General features: G+C 34.0%; 5 protein-coding genes across 6 annotated transcripts; 4 read left to right on the forward strand and 1 right to left on the reverse strand.

Moving 5' to 3' along the window:
• Window positions 1-890: 890 nt before the first annotated feature.
• On the forward strand, window positions 891-5,046 carry ACYB-2 (Cytochrome b561/ferric reductase transmembrane protein family). The gene is made up of 4 exons (XM_086238349.1): window positions 891-1,323; window positions 3,931-3,979; window positions 4,124-4,323; window positions 4,621-5,046. Exons 1-4 carry the CDS (start codon window positions 1,180-1,182, stop codon window positions 4,918-4,920), a joined length of 693 nt encoding a protein of 230 aa, XP_086094475.1. The 5' UTR covers window positions 891-1,179; the 3' UTR covers window positions 4,921-5,046.
• Window positions 5,047-10,255: 5,209 nt separating this feature from the next.
• On the forward strand, window positions 10,256-12,462 carry LOC147289434 (remorin-like). The gene is made up of 5 exons (XM_086235436.1): window positions 10,256-10,617; window positions 11,143-11,193; window positions 11,294-11,381; window positions 11,704-11,785; window positions 12,077-12,462. Exons 1-5 carry the CDS (start codon window positions 10,413-10,415, stop codon window positions 12,275-12,277), a joined length of 627 nt encoding a protein of 208 aa, XP_086091562.1. The 5' UTR covers window positions 10,256-10,412; the 3' UTR covers window positions 12,278-12,462.
• Window positions 12,463-12,833: 371 nt separating this feature from the next.
• Window positions 12,834-14,441, forward strand: LOC147289435 (SNARE-like superfamily protein). Its single transcript, XM_086238388.1, has 5 exons — window positions 12,834-13,323; window positions 13,479-13,639; window positions 13,773-13,916; window positions 14,036-14,103; window positions 14,204-14,441. The coding sequence occupies exons 1-5, from the start codon at window positions 13,133-13,135 to the stop codon at window positions 14,300-14,302; spliced, it is 663 nt and encodes a 220-aa protein (XP_086094514.1). The 5' UTR covers window positions 12,834-13,132; the 3' UTR covers window positions 14,303-14,441.
• A 226-nt stretch (window positions 14,442-14,667) lies between these two features.
• Window positions 14,668-16,241, reverse strand: MYB19 (myb domain protein 19). 2 transcript variants are annotated; one of them, XM_086236695.1, is made up of 4 exons: window positions 16,100-16,241; window positions 15,393-15,522; window positions 14,964-15,310; window positions 14,668-14,930 (listed from the first exon to the last, which is right to left on the reverse strand). In XM_086236695.1, exons 1-4 carry the CDS (start codon window positions 16,239-16,241, stop codon window positions 14,668-14,670), a joined length of 882 nt encoding a protein of 293 aa, XP_086092821.1. The 2 variants fall into 2 exon arrangements, with proteins under 2 accessions (XP_086092821.1, XP_086092820.1); XM_086236694.1 differs by having other exon boundaries at window positions 14,668-15,310.
• Window positions 16,242-20,214: 3,973 nt separating this feature from the next.
• On the forward strand, window positions 20,215-22,068 carry LOC147289437 (pentatricopeptide repeat-containing protein At3g29230-like). Its single transcript, XM_086238343.1, has one exon. The coding sequence runs from the start codon at window positions 20,285-20,287 to the stop codon at window positions 21,983-21,985; it is 1,701 nt and encodes a 566-aa protein (XP_086094469.1). The 5' UTR covers window positions 20,215-20,284; the 3' UTR covers window positions 21,986-22,068.
• Window positions 22,069-22,184: the final 116 nt, after the last annotated feature.

The following is a 22,184-nucleotide window of genomic DNA, read 5'->3' on the forward strand; positions in this document are numbered from 1 at the left end:
ACAGGTATAGTTAGCTTTGTCATCTAATTATGGATGAAATGTAAACTAATTAACAACTGTCGGTGATTTCAACTTTTCAAGTTTGGGTGTAGACATGGCTCTCATTCTCTCAAGTCTTAAGTTTAAGTATTGAACGGAGACAAACTACACTCAGCTGTGGACTGTGGAGGGCTGGAAGTGAAGACCATGTAAGTAGGCTTGGGATATGTTATTTTGTTATGACTCTTATGAGTTGGGTTTTGAGCTCTAAGGCCCCAAGTACTCGCTCAAGTCAACTTGGGCTTACATATGTTGGTTCACTTGGAGCTCAACTGCAATCACATTCAGGTCCTCATAATGCTTGGGCTGAAGATGGGCCTCTTTTTTGGTCAGAAAGTTGGGCCTCTAACATGGCCTACATACTTCTTTTTGTTGTCATACATGGCCCATATTGGTAGCTACATGTCACGTTAAAGTGACCATGATCCAATCCTGAATGCTAAGAAGTATGAACCTGGACGGATTCAGAATTTGCTTTGAATTCTAATGGGTCTCTCCTTCCTAGAGTATGATGTCACCAATGACTTCAGTTGCCAACTGGGGAGACTGAGACTAAATTGTGTATACGAAACGACGCCATTTTGAAAGTTCGAACAAGAATTTGACCATGAAAAAAACTAAATTGTCTACGTATATGTCCAAAACGAGGCCGTCTTGAAAAAGGTTGCACAAGAAGGGCATGGACTAGAAAGCACCCTAACTTTTCCCTTGATCCCATTCCCATACGGATATAAGAGTAAAAAGCCAATAATATTGGAACAATAATTACCCCAGTAGGCATAGTAGTGAATACTAGTAGTCCATTAGATCTTAGCAGAATCCACAAGTAGTAAAGAGCAGAGAGAGCCAGAAAAAAAGGAAACCCAAGGTACATACGAAAATAGAAAGCGACACAAGAAGTTGGGTACACGCACACCTAGGCACAACAGGTGTCCAATCAGAACGAGCCACGTGGCACCCATCCGAAGTTGATCAAGATCTCTCAATCCGACGGTCAAAGTCAGTTTCCATAAACTGGTGGAAAACCGATAAAAGGGGGATTCATATATTTGAGTGAGCAGGCAGCGTTTGAGAGAATTGAGAGAGGAATCGAAATTATAAAATTAATTGAAGAAGAAGATCAGGTAGGAGAGGAAGGAGATGGCGATAAGGGCACCAGCAATTCCATTCACGTTTGTAGTACACGCGCTTGGAGTTGTGGCTTTGGTTCTGGTGTTGGTTTGGACCATTCACTTCCGAGGTGGTTTGGCATGGGAAGCTACCAACAAGAACCTCATCTTCAACGTAAGCCTCTCATTCTCTCTCATATAAATTTCTGGGTTTATTTTGATTTTGGCTTAGAGACTTGGAGTTGTGCTTGTTTCTTTGGAAAATGTCTGTGGCTTTTGGTTCGGTGATTTGGGCAGCCACCTAATTTTCATATAAAATTAATGGGCTAGCTCATTCTATAGTGAAAATACAAGTTTTTCCAACGTACCCACCAAACTAATCAAAAGGCATAATGGTTTAGCCTTTAAGTTGTGCATTATTAATGGTTAAGCTTATACACGTACTAGATGGACATTTTAGTATATGTACGTCTTGATTCTCTTCTTATTGATGATATGGTATTGGATGCTCATAATGCCACTCTTTTTGTTTTTTTTTTGTTTCAATGTTTGTTTGTGAATATATGCTCAGGATATTAATTTTGATACCTCCCCTATACATGCTTTGACTGCTTTTTCTTTTTCTTTTTTTGTGGTGAGCTTGTATGAGGCAGTAAATCATTGACTATAGTAGGAAAAAGAAAACACTAATTAATAATTTCAGTCATACATATATATATTAATTCCAGTTGCATTGTAAGACATGATTAAGTGCAACTCTTTCTGTATATGGGTGTCTAATCTATTGAAGCGCATGGTTGACGCAAGTTGAAGTAGCTAGGGTTGTCTTTTGCTTGTGGGTGAAAGTGATGCACATATGGACCCCTAGCTCGAATTAATTGATTTCTAGCCAAAATTAAAAAGAGTAAAAATCAAGCTAGCTGTTTTATTGTTTTGAATATAACAACAGGTAAGTAATTAAGGTACGTATTTTTCACATGCTCACCTACCATTCTAACAACCAAACGAGTCTTTCCTGTAGTCTCTTTATTATATACATTTAGATTTTTGTTTGGCCACGGTATATGCTTAATTTGTTTTGTTGAAAAATTTAGACTAGGAACCCAGTTAGACTTGGAAAAATATAAACAGTCTAATACTTGTATTTTTTATTATTATTTTTTTACTTTCACTTTAATTGGTGCATCCAATTTTCCATAATAGTTTAGAATTTAATAATTAAGATCATTTAGACGATTAGAGAATTCAAATCCTTTTGAATAACCACTAGTTTTTTTTTTTTTTTAAATGCTCGTTATAAACTTTGTATACATACCATGTATTTTACGTAAATATAACTCTTGATCTTCAAGCAAAAAAGAACAAAGAAAATTCTTACTCCCTAATTTTATTTTTCTATAAATCATCATACAATTTGTAGTGAAATCATTGTGCTTAATTTAATTTTAACGGTCACTGGTAAATATCAAATTAATTTTCTCTAGAAGATTTTATTTTATTACCATAAATCATTGGAACACGTATATCACCTAGCTACCATATATGGGTTGGGGCTTAGAATCGATGAAATAAAATATATTGAAGTAATTAATAATGAATACGGTTGGACGTGGACCGTGGAGTGTGGACATTTATTCACGTACTTATCCCAGACTCCCAGTTTGGTGTTATCTGAGCTGATCGTACATTCACATTTATGTTGAATGTATATATGTGAATGTCACTTCTTCTGGTGATAATTAAATAAAAACATTGTACACATGACCCAGATGATATAATATTCTTAAATGATCAATTCAATTGTCTTATTGTACGTTTATAGTATTTTTTTTCTATTTTTTTTTTTATAAGTTTCTATTATTTTGTTTGCTTGCACTATATATATATATATGTTTCCCAAAACCTTGGATTTGCCAACTAGAGTTTTCGACTGTCTAACACCTAACACCTTGTTTTTCTCTCTTGTTGTACAGTTATATTTTTATTTAATATAGGAAGATTTTATATACCAATTTGGAGACAATACTATACTATTTTTCCTTAGTGTGCCATGTAATTTATCATCACATCATTTAATATTCAAATTTGAGTTTCCTAGCAATGCTCTATTTGAATATATATTTTTTTATATTTAAAATTATTGTTGTAAAAATAAAAAATACTGCATGATTCTCACGATATTGTTATAGTAATGTAATTTTGGAATAATATTTAAATTCTGATATTATTTATTTGGAGATGCTAAGAATCAAATCTTTCCTAGATAGGCCTGTTACCTGCAGCAGCCTGGCTCACGTGGTTCGCTTCAGTTCTTTTAAATAATGGGTCATTTAATTCTATTATTATTATACGACATTTTCTTTCAAAATTATTTAGGAAGGGTCCGTTGAAGTAATATTTCGCTTGGCCAAAAAAAAAATTAGGAGGGTCCGTTGAGTTTGAGACTTTGAGTGGCCTTTTCTATGCTAATAATAAAACAAAAACTTTATTTTTTTTGGCAAAAAATGGTGACGCTGACGCCATATATTTAGTGGGAAAAAAAAAACTACTTTCATTCTGTAACATTTATAAAATCTAGTTTTTAATTTCGATAAAAAAAAAATTAACTTCTTATGGCAAAAAATAGAAGGGGGAAAAGAGTATTACTTGCGACAAATATCATTATATCAGATAAAACAATGAAAACGTAGTGGTAGGCTGGTAGCTATGTTTCATCATCACATGCGTTTATGCTATAATTCTGAAATTCATAATTTTCTTTTTCTTTTTGAATTTTGTACAGCTCCATCCTTTTCTCATGGTTCTGGGCTTAATTGTCTTCGGTGGAGAAGGTAATCAAAACTAGTTAGTCATTTGGTAAAGTATGTTCGTGGTATATATGATGGTCGATGATCGATGCTCTTAAATATTTGTCATTTACATACTGATTCCTTTTTTTTCATTTTGTCACCCCCAAACAATAAAAATTGTTGCAGCCATTATTAGTTATAAATCACTTCCTTTGAGGAAGGAGGTGAAGAAGTTAATCCACCTGGTTCTTCATGCCATCGCATTGGGCCTGGGCATCATTGGTATCTATGCTGCATTCAAGAACCACAATGAGAGTGGGATTGCCAATCTCTACAGCTTGCACTCCTGGATTGGGATCGGGATCATTGTCCTCTACGGTATTCAGGTAATCCGGCCTTCATCCTAGTCAATTTCCCTAACCTGCTATTAATTAATTTTAATATAATTGGAAAACAAGCATTAAGTAAAAAAAAAGTTTTAGATCGATATGTAAAACCATGAAGTTTGTTCTAGATAGTTGTCCACAACACACGTGTGAATGTATTGTTATCCGTTAATACATATGAATCTCATTGTGAGAAGCATATACTTATGCATTAACGACTGCCGTTAGGGATTTTATTTAAAGTTTTATCTCCTAATTGTCTAAAATTGGGCATATATTAATATGATGACTTGGCAGTGGATATACGGGTTCTTGGTGTTCTTCTACCCTGGAGGGAGTGGTGGACTGAGGAGTGAGTCAGTTCCATGGCATGCGGTGTTTGGGCTTATTGTGTACGTATTGGCAGTTGGCAACTCTTCATTGGGCTTCTTAGAGAAGCTGACATTCCTCGAGAGCTCTGGAGTCGCTAAGTTCGGCACTGAGGCCTTTCTTGTCAACTTCACTGCCATTATCACAATATTGTTTGGAGCCTTCGTTGTCTTCTCAGTTATTGCTGAAGCTCCTCCTATAGTAGATGACAGCTATTCTTCTATATGATCATGACGATGATATATGCATGCATGCATGGAACCAATAAACTTGGATATCTCTCTCCCTTTTATGTGTATGTGTAGCCTATTCATATAAGATTTTTGATTACTAGCTTATCATTATTTATTGGCATGCTCATCTAATTTTTTACTTTATTGAAGGAAGGTAGGTGTCTAATGTGGGCTTTGTCTTGGCCCTTTTTCTAGCTGGGCAACCCAAACATCAGCTATATTAACCACTTGGATTCAAGTGGTTAATATGTGGATGGCTCATTTAAGCTTTTTTTTTTTTATTATTATTATTAGAGAAAATTGAATTTGAATCTATCATAATTCTAATTTATTAAGTACTTCATCCATCATCACCACTTAGGAGGCATATATAATTATTTTAAATGCTTAATAATTTAATTGACAAATGTTATATAATATATGGGAGTTATTTTTCAATTCTAAGCTAGATTAGTTTTTTTTTTTTTTTAATTTAGAGGGGAAATTGAACTTGGGTGTAGAGAGACAAACTCTACGCCTCTTTCAACTGAATTGCTCACCAACTGCAAGCTAGATTAATTCAAAACACATGGTTTGTTTATTTGAAATCTTAGTTAACATACAGATGCAAATGTAACGAATAAGGTAAATTGTATAAACTTTTTTTGACAGCTGAATTTTAATTTTTTATTAAAAAATATGGTGGATTGTATAAACTTTGGGCCCAAACTTTAACTAGAAAGAAGAAAGAAAATTGAGAATAAGGAAAAGGTGGCCAACTTGCTATGAAAAGGCATCTTAGTGGGCTGAAAATCACAAAATTATCATTTAAAAATTGCAGCTTTCATATAAAGAGGGCAAAATTGGCCAGCATTCATATATATATATATATATATATATATACACATGTCTTTATTGAAAATCTTTTCACATAAAGAATGTTTGTATGATATAGCCTTTGGAAAGATGATGATTATTGATTGGAAAATGCGTACATGGAGCACTAATATTAACTGTATGGATTTTCTAATTGCTTCTGGGTTCTATAAATTCAAGGAAGGATAAGAAGTTATGCGACCGCAAATTTTAATCAAGACTTTTAAAGACTTTTGTTAAATTTCAAAGTCAGGAGGTACTCAATCAAGACTTTTATATACTTTTAAAAAGTCTATGAAAGTCAGGAGGTACTCAATCAAGACTTTTTAAAAGTCTATGAAAGTCATACGGTACTCAAAATGTCAATGACTTTCACAGATTTCTCAAATTCATAGACTTTGAAAGACTTTTGGCATTAAAGTATACATACCAAATCTTCTTATTTCTCTTTCATTCCCCCCAAGACTTTGAAAGACTTTTGAAAAAAGGTTTCCCCTTTTCTCTCTCCGCCTTCTTTAGCATTGCATGCGCGCGTGTATGTCCCTTCCAACATTGATATACCTATTCCTTATATTGTCTCATCATTATGCCATTACATATAAATAGACCTGTCATATACGGTTCTAACTCCAGACTTCAGTGCTTCAGAAATTAGTTTTATGGGTTTACAACATATCAATTATAATATACTGTTCCACCCTTTTATTTTTTGTATGTTTACGTTGAGAGTTTCAAAGATGACTTGAGTTAGATTTATCTGTTAGATACAATAATAAAGAGATTAGTTCAACATTATTTAAATTTTTGACTTATATGTTAAGTACTAATACAACATTATTTCTTTCAAATTTTAAAACTTATATGCATTTTTCATTATGTATTATTTTATTTTTTAATTTAATTGTCTTCACACTTGGAAGCTCGTTTTCGTCAACGTTACTTGGATTTAACATTATCCATGTAACATTGAATAGTAAGTTTTGACAAATATTAAAGACCAGTTTTAGATCATTCAATATATTAGTAGGTTTCTTAACAATCTTGATTTCTTGAAGATTATTCTTTCATCAGCTTGTAATTTTTTGTTTGATTTCACTACTTTTTCATTGCCCTTCTGTTTGATTTCATTGTGTTTTTATTGCCCTTTGTGATATACAAATGCTATTATCTTACAATATTTCACAATGATATTTGTATCAAAAAGTCATTGAAAATCTATTAATGTCTATGAAAGTTTTTTAATAAAACTTCATGAAAGTTTATAAAACTCTTTGAAAGTCTACCATAATTTTGAAAGTCTATGAAAGTCTATGAAAGTCTATTACTTAAAAAGAGTCTTTAAAAATCTGGATTGAGTACACCCTCCTAAATAGTGAGAGCCAATTAGAGCAAGCACACGATGAAGAGTGTGACCAACAAGACCACGACATGTAGTCATGCACCAAGATTAAACAATTTTGTTTTTGGCAAAAAAGAAAAAGACAATTTTGTTTGAGGTGGAACACGTGTTCCGATTGTATGAGGACACGTCACTTACGCCGCAAGGGTCCACAACGTGGCAGCTGCTGCTTTAACGTTCTCCCACTGACGACAATACTTGGCTTTCTCGTTGGCCCACTGCTGAGAGTTTCGCGGTAAAAGGATAAGCTCTTCAATTTGACCGTGTTTTCTGGCCTGAAAGGATAAGCTACTTCCTTCCAGCTGGATAATGCCAATTAGCACATATATAAGATCTAAGTCGACTAAAAGGCTTGTTTGGGAGTGTTTTTGTAGAAAGCACTTTTATTAGAAGCGTTTTTGTTAAAAATTTATAGATTTTTTTGAAAAAATTCAAGTATTTTTTGTTAATATACTTTAAAGTGTTTTTGAGTGTTTTTAGAACCCAAAAGTACTTCTTATTTTTTTTTGTTAAATATAAGTAAAAACACTTTTGATTATTTAAAAGTGTTTTTAAGTCTTCTAAAAGCATTGTCAAACAAGCCTTATAGTAAGCTAGAACTTAACATGATCAACAAATAAGGAAAAATATATTTAATTAATAATTAAATTTAACACGATAATTTATATTAAGTCACTTAGATGAGTCATATGTAAAATAGTCACTCTTTGTTCCAATTTTCTGGTGAACAAGGTTAAGTTATATAAAAAAATAAAAACAATATAAACAAAAGATTTTGAGGTGTATATCTTGTTAAGTATCCTACGTATATTGTCAGATTATAGTTGATTTATATAATGTATAAATCTTGGGCAATCCTCTCCTCTCCTTACAAGATGGTTTTAAAAATGAGTTAGGTCCATAGAGTTTTGACATATCTATCATCAACTACTCTATACTACTCTATGTATGGCATGGATATCAAATCGATTTTTATTTTGTGGTAAAGTTGTAGTGATGCCACAGTACAAACACATATGCCATTCCCTAAAAAAACACATATGTGAAGGCAATTCATGAATTTTGGCACTCGCGTGCACTTGGAGTCATGGAGCTATAATTTATAGTGAGGCACTGGCATATGGGTCCTATATATTAATTTATTGGTTTATAGTTTATACACAATAATTAGGCTCCACAATATTTGATTTGATTACTTGATACGGTTACATTGTTAATCAAACTATCATATTCAATATGTTCGGTCTGTGTTCAACTGTTCTTCCTTCACAACACATATTTTGCAATACCAAATTAATAGGCAGATATCATATATAGCTTGTTGGTTTAGTAACACATATTCCATCATTTTAGATGCCCAATAGGTTAAGATATTACCCAATTAACTATTGATTTAATAATATTTTTGGTTTGTTAGAAAATGTCTCAAATTTAAATTTCTATTCTTAAAGAACAGAAAAACTCACTCAAGCAGGACTAGATGCAAAACCCACTTAGAGTCTTAGACATTAAGTATGAGTAATTGTATGTGTACAAAACTACAAACAATTGAATTGAAAATCAAACGTATGACCTTGTCTTGATGCGGAGGGGTATACTTGACATGTAAGTACATTAAATTCCTTGTGAAGTAATGATCATTTGATAACCGTAGGGAATAGGGATGTGTCTCGGACCAGCCTGGCAGCCTCTTTGGCCCTTTGTCTTGTCATAAGTTTAGAACTGATCATAATAAGTAAACAACATCACCACATTAATCAATTTAATAGCTTTCATTCCCATCAATACATAAAAATGGGAAAATATATGGAGGAACTCAGAAACTACTTTCTCTAGGCACCACAACGTGAAAACCTTTCCTTTTTTGTTTTTGTTTTTGTTTTTGTTATTGACATGGCTCTTTGAATCAAGATTACTCTTTTTTTTTTGGCAATTAATTAGATTGAGTAACACTCTAAATACAGTAAATTACACACAAAAATATTAACCGAAAAAAAAATTATGTGAATTAAATTTTTACAAAGATTCCATGGGGTGGATTGAGAGAGAGCCAGAGAGGTAACGTGTCACTTTACAGCTTGGCCCACAAAGATTCCGTCACCCACACAAAATTAGAGAATCTTGATGAGCTCCAGTAATTGTAATCTCGCCGTTCAAATGTCCATAACAGGAAAGAGAGGAAAAAGATATTTTTATCATTTTCTGAAATTCCGATGTTGTCTCTTATATGGAACCAAAAGTATCTTTTTTTTTAAGGTGAAAAAAAAAAAAGCATGAGCATCCCTCCCTAATTACTAAGGCGAAGCCAATAATGGCAGTCTGTTATGACGCATAAAATCTTGATTTGTCGAGGTATTTTTTTCTTTTTATAGAAATACGAAAACTCATCAATAGATGGAACCGGCAAATTCAAATCGCGAAAAAAATCCAATATTACTCGAATAGGAGTCAACTAAAATTATATATAACTAATTACTATATTTGTTCTTTTTTAATGAAAATTTAATAGGTTACTTTTTAAGGGAGAAAACCATTAGATCAATGTGTTTACCATAGGGCATAGGATGCTATCAAACCATGCAAAATGAATAATGAACAATCATCGTATACATAGGATACGTACAACCCTTATATGCATGTAGTACTTTGGAAACAATTTCAATTGTCATAACGGAGAGTTGTTGAATAATTTTATCTTGTTAAATAATTTGATATGTTTAATTTTTTATAATAATGTATCAACATACTATATTGTCACACTATTAATTTGAATTATTGATTATGTAAAATATCATTTAAATGTATAGTTTAGATTATTAATCCAACAACATAACATATAAGATATCTGATAAAAGAAATCTTATACATACTTTGTTTGCTCATGCATTCCTAGGTGTACAAGGGTGCGACATTGCTTATGCGAATGGTAATAACATTTTCTTATGTTCATCACTTAATAATACCTATGATTGATTGTATTTGTGTTACACTCTCTCTTTCTTACCAAGAAAGTATGCCAACTCATAATAGGCCGCTTGTACCTACCATCCAGCTAATGTTTCAAATAACAGTTACCTTCCTCCAACTATAGTATCTCAACCATCTCTTTTTCTCTCTCAATCTCTTTCTCTGTTGCTTTATAATCTTCTTACTAAACACCACAGTGAGCTTCCCTTTTGAAAACTTGAAGGTTTTTCCTTCCATCTCTAAGTCTAAGCTTAATTAGTTACAATATGGCAGAGGCAGAGCAACCCAAAAAGCTAGAATCCTATTCTCCCTCGGAGCCTCCACCAGCTCCGGCTCCGGCAGTGGAAGAGAAGAATCCCCTTCTAGAAGCTCCCAAAGATGACTCCAAGAAGAAATCCGAAATTCCACCACCCCCTCCTGAAAACTACAAGGCTGAGCCTGATGATTCCAAAGCTCTTGCCATAGTTGAGAGTATATTTTCTCTCTCTTTATCCTCCACTTTATCATTGTTTTTTTTTTTTTTTTGTCAAAGCTGAGCTTAACTTTTCCTGCTTGGTTGGTGAGAAAAGCAAATCTCAGACTCATATATCACTTTTTCCATAAAGAATTTGATTTTCTTATTCTTGATGCTCTGGGATCGCTTGTCTGACATATATGCATGTACCATGTTCTGTTTATAATTTTGAGATTTTATTTCTTTTACTGATTTTATTTTTGTGCTTTGCTATTTCCTTTTCTTTTAAAGTTATTTTGCTCACGGTTTCTGACCAATAATTATTTTCTTGTGTCCTCTTTCTGGATCCTGATTGCTTTCTCTTTTTATCCTTTTTCCATAGAAGGCTCTTCTTCTTTTTTGAGGGACTTTAGAACTGAGTATAACAGTAATTTGATATTTTCCTAAGAAAAAGTTGAAATCTTTGTTAAACACTTCAGAATTTAAACTTAAGAATTTAATCTTTGTAAAGGCTGAATCTTTGTACTATTTTGCATCAACAGAGCCTTCTGAATCAGGTGAAGAGAAAAGTAAGGAGGGTTCAGTGAATCGAGGTGAGTGATGTTTTATTCTGAGGTCCACTTAATTAATCATGCTTGTTTGTGCACGTTATAATAAGTAGGTTTAACCTCCTCCTATCTTATTCTTCTTCAGATGCTGTGCTTGCAAGAGTCGCAACAGAGAAAAGGCTGTCACTTATCAGAGCATGGGAAGAAAGTGAAAAATCAAAGGCAGAGAACAAGTAAGAGCTTTCTTGAGTAATCACTACATGCATTTTGCAAGAGTTTATAGCTAGACAAATTCTATATTTCTATATCTGATGCTTGTGGGTACATGAACAAGACTAAACATTTAGAGTAAATGATTCATATGGTGTGTCATGTTAGTTTGCACAGTGATCATGTTATGGAGTCCCATAGTTTGGAGTCAAAGTTCTGTATTTTCTTCGTCCCTTCTTTTCTCAAAAGAGAAGTATATGCATGACACATGTATATTCAAGTAAAATTTGGTTCTTTGATGTAATTTGATACTGAACTGATGAAGTTATTGATGTTGGTGAACAGAGCTCATAAAAAGCTGTCTGCCATTGGGGCATGGGAGAACAGCAAGAAGGCAAATGTGGAGGCTGAGCTGAAACAGATTGAGGTAACAACTAACAACGCATTCATTTCCTCTATGATCTTTAAAGTTTGCTTGTGAGGGAATTGCATCACATCCAGTGCTTACATTACTCATTATTACTCTTGGTTTCCCTTGTAACTTTTAACCACATACATGAAAGTGATTCATTTGTGCTTTGCCTATGGTATTAAGTGTGTCTTTCCTTTTAATTGCCTATTTGGTAAATCTCTTAAGTTCAGGAAACAAGAATAAGGGTGTTGCCTTTTACACTGGTGTTTTCGATTCTAACATTTTCAATCACTTGAGCATGAGCAGGAAAAATTGGAGAAGAAAAAGGCAGAATATGTGGAACAGATGAAAAACAAGGTAGCTTTAATCCACAAAGCTGCAGAAGAAAAGAGGGCAACCATTGAAGCGAAACGTGGGGAAGATCTTCTTAAGGCAGAGGAAACTGCTGCAAAATACCGTGCCACAGGAAATGCCCCAAAGAAGCTTTTTGGTTGTTTTACAGGCTAATATTTATTCAGGTCCGATTGACAACAGCATTTGATTCATGCGTTTGTTTCTTATAGTGGAGTATTGATCAATGCCACTTGTTGTGTGTGTGTGGTGTAGGGACAAGTATTTGTGTGTGTGTATACTCTTTAATTTGGAGAAAAAATCAACTTAGTTTATCTGTAAGAAACTTTTTTATTTATTTCTTTCTGGTTTTTTGGTAGTTTGGATTCATGTAAAACCAACATGTTAGAAAATCACATAGGTGATTGTCCTGCTTTAAGCCAAACACATATTACCTTAGTCAAGCACCCATTGCATAAAAGAACAGAGGAACCACACATCTCTGATTCAATACCATTTCCATCATTGTATGGTGAAACTTTTAACTATGAACACAGGAACCCCAGTTCTGTGTAGTGCACACTCTTATATATATATATATATATATATATATCTTCTTAGTGATGGAGCAGTATTAGGAAATTGACAGCCAGATCCACGAAAGCCAAACAAAAGAGTTAGAGCAAACAAAAAGAAGAAGAGGACATTACATTGCTTGTCTTTTTATGTCCAATTAAGGTAGTGTTCATACATATGACAGAGATTGACCAAAAGACAAGGACAAAGGAAAAGAATATTCTTTTGGGGCTGGAACTGTTTTGTCTTTCAATATATATAGCTCCTTTTCCATCATCCATGGCTTCTAATTTTGCAGACCCATGTCACCCAAGGAATAACTTCATCTCCAAGTTCTTTCATTGACCTTCCCTCCTGGCTAAAAAAGACCCTTTGATTTCTTTCCCTATATATCAAACCACACCATTATAATCTTCTGAAACTCATTCAATTGGGGTGACCTGGGGACATATACATATGGTAAAGCTTACAATTGTTGGAAGGGTAAGTGATGGTTTGGGTCTTGCACAAGGACCTGTTTATACAAATGAACAACATGAAAACTTTTCGTTTTACAAGCAGCAGGCAGAGTTCATACTCAAAGAAATCTCAAGAGGAGCCTTGCCACCTCCCAAGATGACCATTCGTGTTGATCATCATTGCTTCAAGTATCCTTAATTTTTTTCTGTTTTGTAAATTCTTTTTTCCTTTCTGTTTTGATAGAAGTTATTCTTCATCCCAAAAACATTGTAACAAATTAAAAAGAAGGATGAATGGGATTTCTATATGTTTAATTTTGACTTATCAATCTTTCTTAAACAAGCTACTTGGTCGAGAATGGAATCACCTTCATCACGTTGTGCGAATCTTCATATCCAAGAAAACTAGCTTTCCATTATCTTCAAGATTTGCAAAAGGAATTTGACAAGTTTGATAGTGGCCTCATTAACAAAATCACAAGACCATACTCCTTTGTCAAATTCGGTAATGTAAATTTCATCAGCTTTACTAAAATTTGATACCCATTTTGGCTCTAAAATTAGAAGGTAGAACAAATAATGAATTTGTTTGGCAATGATTTGCACAACCACATGCATATCACCACTTCGGTTTGCAGATGGTGTAATTGGGAATATTAGAAAGCAATACATTGATACAAGAACACAAGTGAACCTATCAAAACTTAATGCCAACCGGAAACAAGATTTAGATATTCCCACTGAAAATATTTCCGAAATAGTCGAGAGACGGAGAAATTCAGGTAAACTTTTGTTCTGTTTCATATTTATGGCAATTACTTTCATTAATTATCAAGCCATGCATGAACACATAAAAGCTTGTTTTGTTTTCTTATTCCAAATTTTCTTCTTAAATTTACAGAGATATTTGAAAGACCATCGACTATTCCTCAACCTGTTTCATCAATATGGGGTTCACCACGCCTTGAGGTACATATAAATACTCAAAACTACTCAATGCATAAGGGAAAGACTAGCTTATTTTATTCACTAAATTAATTTTTTTACTTAAAATAAATTTTATCTGTAGGTGATTGCACTGAAATGGACGCCTATTACAGTCATCGTTGTTGTTGCTTCTGTTCTTCTTTGGGCCACCATAATCCTCACAGACGACGATTTCTCATAATTATAAACTAATTAATTGGGAATCAATTTTAATTGCACACAAACACTGAAACTGATCAAGTTGTCTTGGTTCCAATGTACTTTACAATTCAGTAATTTAATTACCAAGTGGTTTGATGTGTTTTGTATGGAATATTTGTCCAGACCCATAACAAATTAATGAAGCAATTAAAACAACAAATTTTGGTCTTTGCAGCCATATATTGTTCGATTCCATATATATGTACTCTGAAAGAAATAATGAAGAGTCCTCTATCCAAAAGCAACTCCATGAAAGAAGAACAACCACTGATTCAGCATAATTAGAGGTTGTTCTTTCTTTCTCACAGTTTCCTTGGAAATCAAGCAATTTGCCCCTTTATTAATTCATATATACATTACATCGTTATGCAAGTTGAAATCACTACACATATCACCCCCAGATATAAAATCAACAAACCCAGTTCCTGAAATTTGATCCTCAAACTTAAACTGAGATGAGTTGAGCATCTCAGTACCTGAACCATGATGGCTGCTTAGCCCATTATGAAAATTACCACTACCAAATGTTCCTTCATTCATTAAAAAACCATGCCCTAGATGATGAGCATCAGCTGCTTGGAGATTACTAGAATTGTGATGGTCAAAGCCTTCCCTGGAAATTACCGAAGTAGCCTCAGTACCGATATTGTTTGCAAAGCACCCACCATGAACATGGTCAAGGGAGAGCCACTCAGCAAACAAAATCTTTGGTAAGGGGCTAATATTTCTGTGATCAATGTGTGGAATCAATGGTGGTGATGTTTCCACTGTATTAATATTATTATGGGTTGTGGGCTTTTGGGGAGATATTGGTGAAGACTTATCTAAGTTGTTGTCTGAGCTTGAAGTAGTACTTGTATACTGAGATTTGCTTTGAGCTTCCATTGCTTCTTCAGCTTTGGCCAATTTCTTCTTCAAATAAGAATGCCAGTAGTTTTTTATCTCATTGTCTGTCCTTCCAGGCAAATGCTGTGCAATTTGAGACCACCTAAGATCATCATCATTGAACAATTAGTGGATTAAATAAACAAATGAAAAATAATAGAATTATTAATCAACTGGTGGCTTACTTGTTGCCTAACATATGATGAAGGGTCAGGATTGTCTCCTCCTCTTGTTCGCTAAAGGTCCCTCGCTTTAACCCTGGCCTTAAGTAATTTATCCACCTTAATCTACAGCTCTTTCCATTCCTTTGTAAACCTGCACATATATATATATATATTATATAACTAATTATGAATATATTACGTATTGAGGGGGAATATAAGTCAAATTGAGGGGATGTTTAAGCCAATTTTAAAGATAAGTCACCATCAATCTCTTTGCAGAGTTTACCACAAACTTTGTTGTTGTTGACTCAAAGAGCCATCTTACTAACCTCCAAAACATTAAATGAATAAATTAATCATGAAATGTCTCTTAATCTTAATTATATATATGGAGTCATTTTTAATGAACTATAGCACACAGTAATCATGCCACATAATTTACATAAACAATAGATAGGAGATTGGCCATTTTTATAGTTATCATTATGGGAAAGGATTCTTCAAAAAAATGAGAAAGGAATATAAGAATCAAACGGCTAGAAATTCTTGATCATCATAATCATCTTAGATGGAATGATAAGGGATACATACATTCATTAACTAATAACAGGCAATGCTCTGAACAGCCTACAAATTTGGTGCACATTTGAAACATTTGGTAAACTGGGTAGGCAATATATACACATATATATGCTGGAGTTGGTATAGGAGTTTAGCTAAAAACTCACCTGCGTTTATGGGAACAGAGCTCCAGCAGCCATGGCCATGTCTGAGGATGTGGTTTCGAAGCCTTTGGTCTTCTTCAGGAGACCACAATCCCTTTCTGTGCTTTGGCTTTGGGTTTGGCTTATCTGATGACTTGAAGCCCATTTTGCCACCATGAGAGACAGAGAGAGACAAGGAGGGAGCTAATTAAGGGGTTTTAGATTAAAGAGCAATGAACAGCTGACCTCTAAAGCCTCTGGTACTTAAAGCAATGATTAGTTGAAGTCTGCTCCATAAAAGAATTTAAAAACCATGAACCTTTTTATTATTTTTTTGTTTCTAACAAGTATATTATACTTACATAAATATTTTATGCTTGTTTGTATTTTCATATACCATCATGAGGTAACCCAATTGCAAACATAACCAAACCCATATGTAATTGACTTCAAAGGTATTAACTTGGGGAAAGAGGTAATCTACCTTGTACCCATGTGGGATTCATAGTGCTATATTGATGAATTGGTTGACACCACCTCTGCTTGAAGCTCAGTTTATAAATTAATTACTCTATAAATAAATCAATGTTTACATGACCCTAAAATTGTAGAGGCATGTATATTTCATGGGGGCACAGCTAGTTGATAAAAGTCTAATGGTCTAGCAACTTCTAGTGCTTATGAAGAGCCAGCCACCATCTTAAAAATGGAGGACAAAAATTGTACAGTTTTGAGAAAACTCTCTGTTTCTGCTGGTTAATTATTACGCAAGCTTATGATGCTCTTGGGGAAATAGCTGACATACACTAAATCAAATATCATGGTGTATTATTATTTTAATGACTTCTCTAACCTACCGACATTTTTTTTCTCTTGAAAAGGAAATTTGTTAAAGGGGGTCACTTTGATCATCATCAATTCATCATTATAGTTAATGCCAAATCGATTCCTTTGAAATTGATTTCAAAAATTGAAACCCTTGTATACATTGGTAAGGTAATAATAAAGAAATGCAAAAGGGACAAATGGACAACAGGTACAAAGATCCAAAGCAGACAGTATTTGATCAGTTGGATTATTCTGAAATATGCCTTTGTCCCAATTGTCAAGCTTGGAGTTGGACAACAATTATTCAACAATCATTGTTTTGAGAATGACCAATTCAATTGATTCACTCATTTATTAAGATAGACAAATACATAGTAGTTGAAAGTGAAACAGTTTGACAGATTGTATTTTTCATTTTAAATAGTGATGGGAATATCGTTTTGATATGAAAAGGGAAAAAAATATATCGCGCATGGCTCTATTTCCATGGCGATACACATAAAAATAGTGTCGTTTTGTCAACCCCACCTCCCCATTTGAATGCGAGAAATTAACAAAGTTTTTCCTTTTAAACTAATCGATATTCTGCTTATTGACAAGAATTCTTAATTATAATTCTCCTAATGAACAGTTGAAAATGTATGCCAAGCCTTTTCTATTTCACAATACACATTACGCATTATGCATCAAATATACTAATAATATATGTGGGTTATTTATATTATAATTATGTTCTTCTTATGTGTCGGTTTCTTACCTAATCATAGAGTCCAACTCGTGGAATTCAATATAAACTAGGTAATGAAATTCGATTAATATCATGATAAGATTTGTTGATTTATCATACTCATTAAATCACTCTTTTGTTAAAGCTATATATTTATATTTATATATGCTTAATTATGCACCAACTTTTGGCCAATACTGTGAGAAAGAAAAGCAGAAGACCTTTATTAATCTTAATACAACCTATGTTAAGTTGTATAATTGTGATTTCAAGTGGATCAAGTTGAAACTTATTAACATGATCACATTGAAAGTAGATAATAATAAAAGTATCATTGCATATCACATTGCAATTCTAAAATGCTATGTTCAGACAGAAGGACCACTCAGTAATCAGCACTTTGGTTTGAGAATTTTCTTTATTATATATAACCCCCCAAAAACATATATAGAATAAGATTAAAAGGGGTTAACTTTTTGTAGTTTTCCTGTTAGTCAAAGTCACTGCTTAAGTTAAAAGAATATATAATATGGCTTGTGGTTATGTACAGGTTATATATAGTACTAGTATCAAAATCAAATGGTCTGTCATAATGACTCATTCCTTAATTTCCCCTTAGTTACAATACAATATTTTTCAAATATTGACTTCATCAAAAGTCCCCATCAGCTAGATTAAACTGCCTTTTATTACTCAACATTTCATTTGCTTATCTCAAATCATATATTTTATCTGCTTCATCTTGTCCATGAAAGAAAGTGATTGTTGTCTGTTGAAACCCCATTCAACTTCAGTCAAAAAAAACCTTCAGCAGAGCCTTATTCAACACATTCTAATGGTTTCTACCTTGTGACAAGTGATTGATTGTTGATTAACTGCTCCCAAAAATTCTTTAGAAGCAAATTATACTTGAAGTAGCATTATATATATGATAGCTAGTGACTACTTTGGAGCAAGGATACATGTAAAAAGGAAATTATAGTTCAATCTAAAAAGGGATGGTTCTGTAGAAAGTGATGAACTTCTCAAAGCTTCATTTTGATAAATACTAACCTTTTCTCAGAGTTCAGATTGTGTATTGATTCAGTACTTAATTTCTACCCCATCTGCACTCTGTTTTTTCAGCACTAATTATCTGCAGTAAATCACAAATATTAATTATTCAATTCACATATTTTAACACAATCCAGAATCAGAAGGGTACTCCGTTTTAAGCAGATTGTCTTGTTCCCCTTGTCTTTAAAATGGGTTGAGGGTGAGGGCTAAATTTCTTATTGCATGTACGTACATATTAAAGTAAGAACTTAATATATTTATGTATGCTCCTGCTGAATTATGTCTTTAATTCATGGCCGGATACATTGGCCTGATGATCCTGTCTTTTTGGAAGCTCCACATACATGGTGCACTTGATTAATCTTGATGCATATTTGACTCATGTTTTAATGTATTTGGGTGGTTTAAAATTCATGAACTAAAGATGGATCATGAATTCATTTAATTGGGGTATATGCTTGATACTCTCTTCTCTCTCTCTTAGTCCACATACGGTGACAAATAACTTGCCTACTTAATCACTATTAATGATAGTGATGGTTTATTAAGTAATTGGTGCTAAGCCATGTGCTTCTTCTATATGATACAAACCAAATTGACAGCAAGCAAATCATTACATTCGTTAGTTCTTTACATTAAACTCATTGGCTATCCTTAAACAATGACTTAGAGTATGAGAACAGACAACAGAAGCTATGACACATTAAAACCCGCCACACCATTAATTAACCATAATTTTTTTAATAATAATAGCTTTGCACAATAATTAAATACCAATCATTTTGCATTTTGCTGCAGTAGAAGCTTTATTCTAATTCCTCCAAAACCGATAATTATTTGTGCTGAAGCCAAAATTTGACCTCCATGATTCCATCAATATGCTGTGCCCTATAGAGGGGTAGGTGTATATGTTGAAGGTTCTAAGGTTCTGACTTTATTATAGAACTTCTTTTTGTTGGTTGTTATGGAACTTTTAAATTGTTATTATGAAAAATATATATGGAATATTAACTAGGGAAGAAGCAAGAATCTGGTTTTCATAGAATTGAATTGATTCCATGAATGAAGTCAAAGACTTGTGTATTGGCCGGGTTGGGGGAACTTGGCCAAACACAAAGTTGTCCATCTTTTGCATATATTACCACTTTTATGTCAATCTCCTTCATACTAATAATGCAATTTCCTGGTTTTTAATTATGAAAATTATTAGTATTAAACTGAATTCTAAATTTGATTTGCTAAGATCCCTTTTTGTCAACAAAACCAACGTGATCAAGCAAATACAAGGATCATCATGAATGGCTATTAAATAATGGGAAGACTATTATCATCAAGTTGTAGAGGACTTTGGATTCTAAATTCCTAACTAATAAGAAATTAAGCTGTTTGGATTCTACATATTTTTCGTATCTCCAATGGAATATTTCTCATTGTTTTTTATGAATTCTGATAAACACTCCCTAATCTCGTAGACCAGGGACTCACTAGTCATTGTTGTTGTTGTTGTTGTTGTTACTGTTGCTTTTAACCCAAAACAAACAATTCATTTAAAAAAGAAGGGGTTAGTGAATTAGTAGTATTCGAGAGTATTCTCCAATATGCATGGCATGGCTTATTCGTTAGAGCTCAAGCTCTCAAAAATATTGCCACAATGCACACTCAAACAGTTGAAGCAAATACATGCCCTAATTGTCACAACCTTTCTCAACCAAAATATCCAAATTTTCTCAAAATTTCTTCGGCGGAGCACCGAGTTTGGGACTATGAAATATCCCAATCTCATATTTTCCCGACTGGGTCCTCAATTCAGAAACGATATCATGCTTCAAAATGCCATGATCAGAGGATATGATGCCAATGGTCCCTTTGAGAAATGTGTCTCACTGTTTGATGAAATGCCTCAGAGAGGACTCAAACCCCATAACTTCACATACCCATATGTGTTGAACTCGTGCTCTAAAATGGGTTGGTACAGAAAAGGGAAACAAGTGCATTGCCAGATTGTAAAGCATGGGTTTGAGTCAAATCTAGCGGTTGCTAATGCGCTTTTCAATATGTATGTTAAAATGTTGGATTCTTGTGACCTGGGTGTTGTAAATTTTGGGAATTTGAATGATGCCCGCAAGGTATTTGATGTTATGTGTGTGAAACCTATAGAATTATGGAACCGCATTATTTCACATTATGTGAGCGTTTGTGATGTTCAGAGTGCAAGAAACTTGTTTGATGTTATGCCTGAAAGGGATGCTGTTTCGTGGAATTCAATGATTTCTGGCTACGCCGAAGTAAGGGATGCGGGTAATGCAAGAGATTTGTTTGAGCGGATGCCAGAAAGGGATGTCGTCTCTTGGACATTGATGATCGGAGTGCATGCCGATGCAAGAGACCTAATGACAGCAAGAAAGTATTTCGACATAATGCCATGGAAGAATGTGGTTTCTTGGAACTCTATGATTTCAAGTTACACCCAGCATGGACGGTATGAAGAAGCATTGGACCTTTTTGTCCAAATGCAATCGGATTGTGTAGTTCCAGATAAATATACATTCGTTTCTGTTCTGAAGGCTTGTTCCCGCTTGGGTGCTCTAGAGTTTGGGAAGTGGACACACTACTTGATAGAAGATTGGTCTCATTTTGGAACCATTTTGGGGACTGCACTTATAGATATGTATGCCAAGTGCGGGGACATTAATAGAGCTTTTACTCTTTTCATCAAGATGGGAAAGAGGGATGTATTTTGTTGGAATGTTATGATTAGATCGGTAGCCATCCATGGAAGAACAGAAGATGCCATCAAGATATACTCATTGATGCAAAAGGAAGGGCTGAGGCCGAATGACTTCACGTTCACCGCTGCTCTCTTTGCTTGTAGCCATGGAGGCTTGGTAGAAGAAGGAGAAAGAATCTTCTATGCTATGGAGAAAGAATATGGGGTTGAACCAAAGCTTGAACATTTTGGCTGCCTAGTTGATTTACTAAGCCGAAATGGTCGGGTGGAGGAAGCACTACGCGTAGTAAAGGAATTGCCGTATAAGCCTGATATTGCTATTTGGGGAGCCTTGCTTGGGGGTTGCAGAGTAAGAAGTCAGGTTAAGTTGGCAGAGGAAGTGATAGAGAGGGCTACTGAGTTGAAAGCAAATGAATCAGGAGTTTATGTGCTTTTGTCTAATATGCATGCCTCCGTAGGCCAATGGCCACAGGCTCAGAGTGCAAGAGAGAAAATGGAAGAAAAGAAAATTTGGAAGAAAACAGGGAGTAGTAATGTATATGCTTCTAATAGAGAGGAGAAGCTAGAATAACGCATCACTTGTCTCCCCTATGAATTTTTGGCTCTTTAAACATGTATCCAAGCGTTTAAATGTGAATGTCCAAAAGAATAGAAGCTCGCACCTTATTTGAAATTAAATATAGATATAATTCTCTTTCAATTTGGAAAAATACTAATTCATTAAATAAGCCCAAAATTTGTGTTCAATGTTCACCACTTCTATCAGCAAG

Source organism: Dryas octopetala, chromosome 3 (genome assembly GCF_963921425.1).
Source record: "Dryas octopetala chromosome 3, drDryOcto1.1, whole genome shotgun sequence".
Classification (NCBI taxonomy): Eukaryota; Viridiplantae; Streptophyta; class Magnoliopsida; order Rosales; family Rosaceae; genus Dryas; species Dryas octopetala.